Source organism: Carlito syrichta, unplaced genomic scaffold, assembly GCF_000164805.1.
Source record: "Carlito syrichta isolate Samal-C Ts95f unplaced genomic scaffold, Tarsius_syrichta-2.0.1 Scaffold308888, whole genome shotgun sequence".
NCBI lineage: Eukaryota > Metazoa > Chordata > Mammalia > Primates > Tarsiidae > Carlito > Carlito syrichta.
In genome coordinates, this window is record NW_007252984.1 from 18,983 (window position 1) to 30,164 (window position 11,182).

General features: G+C 35.6%; 1 protein-coding gene across 1 annotated transcript in view; it reads right to left on the reverse strand.

The window, feature by feature from the left end:
• Positions 1-7,072: 7,072 nt before the first annotated feature.
• Positions 7,073-11,182, reverse strand: part of DAOA (D-amino acid oxidase activator) — a gene marked incomplete at its 3' end in the record, with an annotated part of 8,473 nt that continues 4,363 nt past the window's right edge. Inside the window, 1 exon segment of the mRNA XM_021716728.1 lies at positions 7,073-7,166. Coding sequence (XP_021572403.1) covers positions 7,073-7,166 — 94 coding nt within the window.

Here is an 11,182-nt window from a genome sequence, read left to right on the forward strand (position 1 = left end):
AGAGAAATACAAGATGCATGAAACCTGCCTACCTTCTTTTATTTATTTATTTTTTGAGGATTTATTTAAAATTTGTTTTTTTATAGAGATGTGGGGTACAAGTGAGGTTTAGCGACATAAGTAGTTGCGTGCTGGTTAAGTTTGGGTTTCTAACTGACCCTCATTCCCCCCTTAGTGACCCCGATACCCCCGGTGCTGTTACATGTCCCCCCCTCTTCTTAATGTGACTTTGCAGCAAATTGGATGGAGTAGGAGACCATTTTTTCTTTGATAACCCCCAACAGGCCTAACTTCTTTTTTTTTAATGTATAATATTCTTGTCAGCATTGATTAACTTGAAGACATTCTCCCTCCACTTCCAGAAAGGAACAGCAGAGTATCTAATTGCTTGAAAAGATAATTCCAAAGACGAATGAAGCAAATCAAATTATTAACATGATTATAATCTTTTTCCATCCCTTGCTGATTTTATAATAGAGAACATATACACATAATGCTGCTTATAATTGGTACGTTGTTGGGTAAAGACTCTGTGTATCTTTTTATTCAACCTCAGAAGGTACAGATCTAAAGAAATAGAAGGTGATGAAAATAGTTTAGACTGAGATTGCTGAAGCTGAGAGCATATATGGATACTGCATCCCAAGGATCCTTTGTGCAATACCTTACTCATTACACAGGTTAAGTGCATTTCATTGTGCATATATGCCACTCTCTAGTAAGAGGGGAGAGAAGGTTGCAGTGAAACACATATGTAACTTGTGGTCAGTTATCCTGACTGAAGCGATTTTTCCAAGGAAATAGCATCTGAAAAATATACAGATTTTAACCCAATGAAATAGGTATGGTTTGAGAATATTCCCAGGAGAGGGAATGGCATGTGTGAAAACTCAGGCACAAGGAAGGGTGTTATTATTCTGAGGAAGTGAAAAAAAATCTCAAAAACTCAAATTAGGGATTAGAGAGCTTGTGAGAGATAAGGCTGAAAATCCGATTACTGAGGTACATCGAGACCATATTACACATCCCAAACAACATCCTTAAAATAATAAGGAACCACTAAGAGTCTGAAGAAGGGCAATGACATAATCAGATTTGCCTTTTTTGAAGATGGGTCTGACTTCTACCTGGAATAGACTCGAAAGGGGCGAAGAATAACATTGAGTGACACATAAGATCAATAAAGTGGCCCTATTGAAATAAGTTGAGGAGGGTAGGAGTATATTATTTTTTCAAGGCAGCCATAAATAGAATGGTTAAAATAAGAGGGAAAAAAAAAAGGATTCTTTCATAGTTTGGGATCAACGTGTCAGCAAGGGCCAGGCTTTCTCTAAAGACTTTAAAGAAGGATCTGTTCAATGTCTTTCTCCTAGCTTCCAGTGTTGCTGGCAATCTTCAAAGTTCCTGGGCTTGATAGACACATCACTCCATCATCACAAGCTGTTGTCTTGTATGTCTTCACATTATCTTCTGGGTCTGCCCCTGCGTCTCTTCTCTTGCAATAAGAACCCCAGTCACGTTGTGACTGCTCACTTTTATGACATCATTTTAACTGATTACCTCTACAAAGACCTTATTTCTAAATAAGGTCATATCTAGATATATTGGAGGTTAGAACTGCCAAATATATTTTGGGAGAATATAATTCAACCCTAATAGGGAATATTGAAAGAAAATGAGGTGTTGGGTAGTTGAAAGGAGCCATGAAAAGAGTTTTAAATATATTCATGGTGGTACACTCAACAGGACTTTGTGACTGAATGAGCGTTTGGTGATGGGAATAGTCATTGTGGACTTTCGGATTTCTGGTATGAATCCTGGGTGATGATGCCATTGATGGAGACAAGAAATCCCACAGATCAAGCAAGGGATGAATTGAGCGTGGGTCCATTTTTTGTCAGGCAAAGCTTGACCAGCTTGGAAAACTTTTATGTGGAACTGTAGACATGGTGATTGAAAACTGCCTTGGGGCCAGACGCTGTGGCTCATGCCTATAATCCTAGCACTTTGTGAGGCCTAGGTGAGAGAATTGTCTGAGACTAAGAATTCGAGATCAGTCTGGGCAAGTTGGCAAGACCTCACCTCTACAATAAATCAAAAAATTAGCCAAGCGTGGTTGCCTGTAGTTCCAGCTATTTGGAAGGTTGAGGCAGAAGGATCGCCTGAACCCAGCAGGTTGAGGCTATGGTGGTTATCAGCGTGACACTGTACTCCAGCCTGGGTGACAGAGTGAGACTCTGACTCAGAAAAAAAGAAAAAGGAAAAATGTCTTAAGAATTAAAATTAGATATTTGAGTTGGAGATACGTAAGTGTGGGAGACATTTTTATGTGAATTATACTTGAAGCTATATAAGCAGATAACTTTCCCCAGTTAGATAATGTTTAGGTAGAATAAAAGAAATCCTAATATCAACATTAAACATTTTAGAAGCCAATGTAGACTAACATTTCTAGCCAAGATGAATAAATGAACCAGATTCACCCTGACATAGAAACAAATAAGCAAATGAAACAAACAGAATATATAGAACTATTTCACATTTTTGCAATGTTTGATGTTCTTTTTCTCGTTCCTACTTTTCCATTGTGATTGGCCCCAAACCCTTAAAAACACAAAGAAACAAAAACAAAGGTAAGTTCTTGTTTTGAGAAGCAGCATAGAAGGGAAGGAGAGGGGAGCTGTATCTACAATGAGAAGAGATTACAGCAACGATAAAGAGAAAGAACCCCATGGCCCTGGGCACCACTGAATTCTTAGAACACTGCCCGAGGTATAGGGTAGATTAGTGCTCAACAAATAGTTGTGTGAGTGAATGAATTAATGAATAAATGAATTAATGAGATCATCTGTGGAACAAGAAGCAACACAAGTGAGTAGACAACAGTGGACAAGTCTGAACATGGAGCATCACTAACTTTTTTTCAATCCACAAATATTAATATCTAAACATCTGCTATTTGCCAGGCATGGCTCTTTGTGCTTGGGATAATGAAATGGCAAAGCAAAGTCTTGCTGTCATGGAGACTACATTCTTGGAGCTTAGGAGACAGGGCATAGGACAAATCAGAGTTTGTGCCATTCTTATTTATTTAAAAAATATGAGCACAGTTAAAGTGGAGAAAGAAAACAAGAAAAATCAATCAATTGATTTAAAATACCTTTCAAATTTCCCTTCCATAGAAAGAGCAGAGAAGGGTCTAGTCTTGGGATGCAGGTAACTAGAACTCTCCTCCCATATTCCTTTATCCTCTACCATCTACTAAAAGAAGAAAAAAAAAAGTGTAATCAGTCCCTTCCTGAGCAGAAAAGGAAAGAATGCCCTTTCTTTCTGGGACTTTACGTTGGCAACTGAAAAGAGCTGCTCTGCTCTTGTCCATGCTTATAAAGGTACAATTGGGTGAGTTTGCATTTGATTAACTCAGTGAGAAAAGTAGCATAGCTAGCAGTTTCATATGAATTGATTATGGAACACCTACTGAGGTAAAACCTCTACACAGACCACTAAACTATCTGAGGGGGATTCCAAAAACTAGAATTACTTTTTGGAGGGTGGGCCCCTTGTAGTACAGGCTTCCCCTGCTAGGTAAGTGTTCTAGTAACCCATAAGCATCCATGTACCTGCTAGCATTGTTGTGAGAGGCTGAGTTTGGCTTCCGTGAATTTTTTTTGGAGACTCTTTCAACGTGTTTGCCCATTTCATGGGGGGTAATTTACAAGTACACCTGCTCACACCACGCTGAGGGTTCAGCAGTTTCTGACTAAAAACGGGATGACCCCATGGCCCACCCTCCCTATTCTTCTGATCTCTCCCCAGGTGACTTTTTTTTTTTCTGTTTCCTCAGATGAAAAAAAGTCCTCAAAGATAAACTATTTGCAGATGTGGAAGAGGTTAAACCAACCAACAAAAAAACTACAGAAGCCCTAAAAGGCATGGAAATTGATGAATTTAAAAACTCTTTTGTGCAGCAGAAAAAGTATCTTATAGGTATATTGCATCAAACAGAGAGTACTTTGAAGGTGACTGAATTTTAAACATGTAAGAAAAAATACACAATTTTAATAAATAAATTCTGGGTGTTTTGGGGTCCCCTGGGACAACTGTGGAAATCCCCTAATAAAAGAAATACACCATGATACTCCTATTGGATCAGAAGGAAAAATCTACTTGAAAAATGCATCTGTATATGATACATTTGTGTACGAAGCAAAAGACAATCCATTTAATTCAAAATGCAGATGTATTGTTATGTCTTTGTATAAGATAGCTCAACTCAGAGTTGAATTTCGTATGGGCTTTTGGCTTAAAGTAATTGCCTACTTGGGTGGTTAGAAGTGATCAGGAATGTATTAACTACCATTACAAATTGCTAAATAATATTGTAAAGTAGAGCTCTTTTGAAAATAATTTTATTTGATAGATTCTATTTTTTGTATAGGGTAAAGTTTGAAATACAAGCAGTTAAATACCTTTCTAATGAAATTTTACAAGCAAAAGAATTAACATCCCAGGCACGGAATTATTAATTCTGGAAATGATCCTCATAGTCCTGTTATTTTAGCAATTAATAATGCTCTGATAAATGAGTTACCCATTTCAAAAAGTAGTTCATTTGTTATTCAAATATTTATTAATTAAACATTTTTCAACGTAATATTTCCATCTTTTCAAATGCTTCATGAGTCAATTTTAAAAACAGTTTTTAATTTGTGAATTTCATATTTTGTTCATTTTCATGTGATTGGCATTTGGATAGGATTTTTATGGCCAATCTATTTTAGGTGTATAACCCAGAATTAAATCACTAGCTAATCTGCACTGAAGGAAATATAATTTAGTGGGAAGGAAGATACTGCATCTGAGGGACTGTATCACAACCAGGGTGTCACAGGCTTGATGGGCCACAGAGACCTCAGCAGTAACAAGCACCATGACTGATCTTCCAGATCCCAGGTTTGGGAGGAGTGTGGCTTTAAGTCTATCCATCGGTGGTTTGGGCTTCTGAAATAAAGGTCTGCTTTGTGTACAATTTAGCTGGCTGGACAGGGCTAAGGCTCCAGGCTAGAGTGAGAATTGGAGGAGGCATTCAAGAGGAAGTAAGGGAAAGGTGATGTCTTTCTTCCAGTAACCTGTGGGTACTAACAAATTTCATCAGAACTTGCTAATGATTTCTCAGAACAATTTATAGAGACAATTGTAAACAGTGGAATGACATTAAAACATTCAGAGGTGCTGACAGGAGCCCTTTGGCCATTGGGAATATGGGAGCCATGCAGGGGGGCTGTGGCATTGGGTTCTGACACCAATTAATGGTGCTTGTAGACACTGAGGCAATGGCTGGAACAGTGCTAAGGCTCAAATATTCTGGGGGCACCGGGTAATGGAACTCAATAAAATGACTTGGGTTTAAGGAAATTAAGAATAATTGAAACTGTGGCTGGCTGAAGATTTCATGCCATTCACCAGATTTAGAATGAGGTAAAGGAAGGCTTCTCTTTATTATTTTTTAAATACCCACTCCCATTTTTACCCTCACATCATAAATCATGCAGAGGGAGAGCTAGGCCGATTGACCTCCCTGTTTTTAGTACCTCGTATGCAACTTAAAAAAACAAAAAGAAAAGAAAAAGTAAAAAAGGTGTTTTGGGTACAAATGAAAGGAGAAGGAAAAATTTTTGTCTTCCATAAAAATACCTTTGGTTGAAAATTGTTATGCACACTAATTATTGTCTCCTTACATGACTCTAAATTTGGTCTATTTAAACATTCCAGACATAGAGATTTGGAAATGCCTTTATCCTCTCCACATTTAAAGCTAAGAAGGGGCAGGAAAAAAAAATTTAAAAAAGAATGGGAAATTCCAGAACTTGAATATTCCCAGGCTAATTTCTAGACAAATGAGTTTTGATAAGTTTGAGTCTCAGATAAGAATTTTTTTTTGTCTCTTGTTAGTTTTTCTAAATAGTTGGTGAAAATGTTCCTGAAAGTCCCTGAAAAAAAAAAAAGACTGTATCGACGTGGAGAATTATTGACATAAGATTTTAGTAAACTAGTATAAGAGTGAGACTCCACAATGAATACTATTTAGGATTGATTTAATAATTCTCTTCCTTATCATAATTCATTTAAAAGTCTAGGTATGGGTATGTGTGCATTTCTAAAAGATTAGTGCAGAATTCTTAGTTGTTTTTTTTTATATAACAAACACACAAAATAAACAAAAATAACTGAAGCCATTACAGAGACATTTTCCTCCCAAATTCTCTGAGGACATATCCAATAAAAACAATAGAAACAACCTACCTTCTGCTTTAAATATAATAGATAGTATTGACATATTAAACTTTTTAAATAAAAGATGACTGGATTTCAAATTGCCTTAAAGATTCACAAAGTATTATTTTATATCCTAAACCCCTAGATAATTTTAAAACTAATTCTTCCTTTCACCTGGCTTACATAAATACAGTTCTTGATTCATATAACTTACTTGTTGAGCAATGTGATACTTTTTTTAACTTCCCACATTATAAGATGACATAGAACAAAAATTTACTTTTTAATTTTCGAAGGTACAAAACACCATTTCTGTGGTCAAGACCCTCTCCTTTTCAAAAATTATTTGGAGAATTTCACAGGACTTGAGTCCTCTGACAAGGAGACCATTTTAGCATCAACACTACAAAAGCTTCTGTGTTCATAAGGGAAATAGCCTCCCCTGAATTAAATTTAACCTCTTTAGTACTCCCGTTTAGCCACCTGATAAATCCACTTGAGCTATCTTTTGGGAGAGAGAGGTACATGGGAACAATAACACTTCCTTTTTGAACAGTTTAATAAAGCTTTGTGAGATTTCAAGATGAAAGATAATGTGTAATGCTGATCATGCCCTCCAAAGCTCTGCATTCATGGATCCAATTACGTTTTTTGTCATGGTAAAAGACACAGTGGACATATTAAATGGGAGTGTGGCTTAAGAATTAAGGCCCAGGAGTCTGGAGATCTGGTTTCTAAGGTTAACTTCACTTGTGCTTTCTTATCTAGCTATGAGCATGCAGCTTAAAGTCTTTACCGTAGTGCCTCCTTCCATAAAATGCCTAGCAAATATCTGAGAAATACTTTAAAAATGACAGTGCAAATTGCCATTTAGAATCACCTTGGAATGTCTAGGGAAAAAAAATGAGGTGAGTGTTAGAAAAGGGAAATACAATCTTCTGCTTAATTTTAGATTTATCATAAAGTTTTTCTTTTACTTTTTAAAAGTCATGAGCTTTCTAGAAGAGGAATGACATTTTCAAAGCCTTGAGGACACTTGTGAAAGAATGCTCTTTCAACTATTCCTTATTTCTCACCAAAATTTTTACTCTGGCTTTGCTCCAACTTTCTCTCTTCCCCAATTCCCAATTCCAACTTAAAAAGAATAATTGCAGTCTTAAACTTTTCTGATCCTGGAGTGTTTTCTTGCATCTGATTTGTATCATAAAAGCTTTACAAATGTATGCCTATTAGATTTTGTTTCATCATATTTGTATACATGATTACTGACTTCAGATATTCAATCTCCAAATCCTTAAATTGATTCATTGAACTGTAGAATAATTGATTATGAATTTGTAGTATTATCTAACTTTATTCTGAAATTCAAGTTAATAGATTACTGTCATTTATTGATTAATTCTTTACACTTTGTCTTGAAATAGTCTTGAAGTAGCTGAATGGTGATCTGTCAAGACAAAACTTGTACAATGAACAACCATGCTTTTGAAACACACACACACACACACACACACACACATTTAATTAATAGGTAGTATTCTGAGTATCGATCTTTTAAAAAATTGTTCAGCAAACTAAAATTTCTCTCTTCCAATACAATGTCTGCAATTGCATGGCTTAGCTATTGTTTAAAAGACTATGTGAAAGAAACATCATAGCCCACTGGCATTTTTCTCAACAAATTAAAGAGTCATTTAAAATAAATAAAGAATTTCACTACTTATAACAATAAAGTTTATCATAAAAAAATTATGACCTAATAAATAAGATATCATAGAATTAGTCAATATAGGTGTATATAGATATAGAAATATATGTTAGACCCTCTGTTGTAGAATTGTAAAATCTAACTTGAACTCCCTGGATTGGTAAATTTTTAGCATAAATGACGTTTACAGAATTGTACCTACAATGTATTTTTGCCTAAGTCCTGGTTCCAAAATAAATTTTGTAAGAAAGTTGAATTTAGCTTCACTTTAGAGATAGGAGAACTAATTTAAATAGCTTTCCTGTAGTACAAAGATTAGGCAGCTCTGATTAAAATTCTAGATTGAAAATGAGTAGAAATAACCTCTTGCAGAACTTGTCTAAATTTAACTTTGCTTTACACCAATAAAGTATAGACTACTACTTTGTAGACAGATTATAGCTCATCAGTATGACTAAAAATCACTGTGGAATTGCTCTGTAATAGTTCTGTTGCTATGCTTATAAATATAATTTCACTGAGTGACTTTTCCATTTTCTAGCTGCTCAGATATACATTTTTTCCTATGACAAACTAAAGGGTTTCAGGGATACTGTAATGACAAATTAAAATAGCCTCAGATAAAACAGGAAAAGTCAACATTCAATTATCTTATTAGAAATTATTAAATTATTTTCAGGACTACTTTTAAAAATTGTATCTTGCAATTGATTCTAACTTAATTTTAAGTAGCAGTCTAAAAAGATAACATTAAATTATTTTACATTTACTTACTATTCTTCAAAGCCTAACCTATAGAAAATAAAATCACGGTTTAGGGGAACACAAAATGTTGATTACTTAAGTGAATACATAGTTAAACGGCTGTCATTGGGGGTAAGAGAAAGATAGAATCAGATATGAAAGCATGGTAGAGTTTGAGCATTGGGTGATTAAAGACTACAATTAGGATTAGGTATACAAATGTTCATTTTGCAGGTACCCCCCTTCCCCAGGCAGATTCCCACTACTGCCAATCCCGCTTCCCCACCCCCCTCCCAGTAGTTTCCCGCTACTGCCAATCCTTTTCTCATAGTATTACAATAATTGTTCAAGGTCCACTTATGAGTGAGAACAGGTGATACTCGGTTCTTTGTTTCTACAAAAGTTCACTCAGTATTATAGACTCTAAGTTCATCCAGGCTGCTGTGAAGTTCATGATTTTGTTCTTCTTTATGGCTGCATAATATTCCATTGTGTATGTGTACCACATTTTTTAAATCCAGTCCTCTTTTGATGGACAGATGGTTGGTTCCATGTTCTTGCTACTGTGAACAATGCTGCGATAAACATACATGTGGAGATATCTTTTTTATAGAGTGATTTGAGTTCTTTTGGGTATAATCTCAGTAGAGGACTGCGGGGTTGTATGGAAGGTCAATTTTTAGAACTTTCATTCTTATATCCATCTTGTCAATACAAAGTGCACTTGCCACACAGTTGATTTGACCAATGTTTTTCTCTGTGTAATGGTTTTAACTCACTTATCAAACAGTATTTTTATAATGGAATGGAGCAAGCTGACTTTGTATGCATGAGATATTTTATTATATAGATAGGATTTCTTTAAAAAATGCTTTTGCCAATCTTGCCTCCTTAACTCATAAATATGTATTAAATCATGCCTATGTATTAGTCTGTTTTGCATCACTATAAAGAAATACTTGAGGCTGGTAATTTATAAAGAAAAGAGGCTTCTTAGGCTAGTGGTTCTGTAGGCTGTTCCAGAAGCATGATGCAGACATTGACTTGGCTCCTGGTGAGGGCTTCAGGAAACTTGTAATCATAGCATGAGGGACAGGCACTGTCACATGCCAGAGAGGGAGCACGACAGGGGGAAGGGAGGACCAGATTCTTTTTAACAACCATCTCTCCTAAGGGAAATCACTTATTACTTCCAAGAGGGCACCCAGCCATTCATGAGAGACACCCCCTCCCTCCAAACACTCCCCAAAAGGCTCCACCTCCAATACTGGAGTTCACATTTCAACATGAAATTTGGAGAGGACGAACAGTCAACCCATATCAATAGATAACGTTAATGAGTGTGCCATCTGTTATTTTGTTGCTGACTTAAAAGTGAAAATGATAAAAAGATATTATAGCGAAAGCATTTAAAAATGATTAGTAATAATGGTTAAAAGAAAAAGAACATTGAGGGGAGTCAGTTACTACCAGTATAGCTGTGGAGAGAAATTTCAAATCCACCAAAACTGAAAAGTAAGAGCATTTTACAAGGGAATAGTCTGCTTACTATGTAACAAAGCTGCGTGCTTTATATTAGAAATTGTGTTTGGTCCTTAAGCAACAAGTTTTGATTTTGATAGTTTATTCTGATTATAGGCATAGCAAGTATGTAACTTCAGCTCCCTCAGCCAAAAAATTAAAAAAAAAAAAAAATTTAATCAGCAAGAGGGTTAACTCAGTATAGATGTCTAGTATGTCAAATGAAAAAGAAAGAAAAGAAAAAAAGAAGAAAGATCAAATTATGGTTAGAAATATTACCCAAGTAAAAACCCAGCAGTTGGAATTTATTGTAAAAGCAAATAATAATAAGTCATCCAGGAGATATAAAACTAAAAGTATTCCTCAGTAAGGGGTAAAAAGGACTTGGTGAAGTTCCCTTTTCATCTAGTAGAGACAGAAACACAACTGTCAGAGATTAAAGATTACTTGTGAATGTTTAGAAATACAATGAAAATAAATTAGGCAGTTATCAAAAATATATATTTTTCAAGTCGTTTCCCTGTTCATCACAAAATGCATCCTGATGCTCCTTTTTTTGTTTTCTTTTGCTTCTTGAAAAATACAGGGTTTTTATAAGAGCTATGACAGGGAAAGAAGGAATACAACCAAAAAAGTCCATTTGAACATAGTTTAATTATTTTTGCAGAGGGAAATCATAATTGGAAAATAATTTATAACCCTGATTTTATAAAATCTGTAATCTTTTACAAGGACGATGAAGGCAGAAAAAGAAGCAAACTCGGTGGCCTTTAATAAGCTCATGGCTTCATAAAATATAGATTTCCTCCTTCTTTTTTTTTTTTTTTTGAGTTGGAGTCTCACTCTGTTGCCCAGATTGGAGTGCAGTGGCCGCTTCCGGCCACCGCAGCCTCGATCTGCTGGGCTCCGGCGATCCTTCAGCCTCAGACTTCC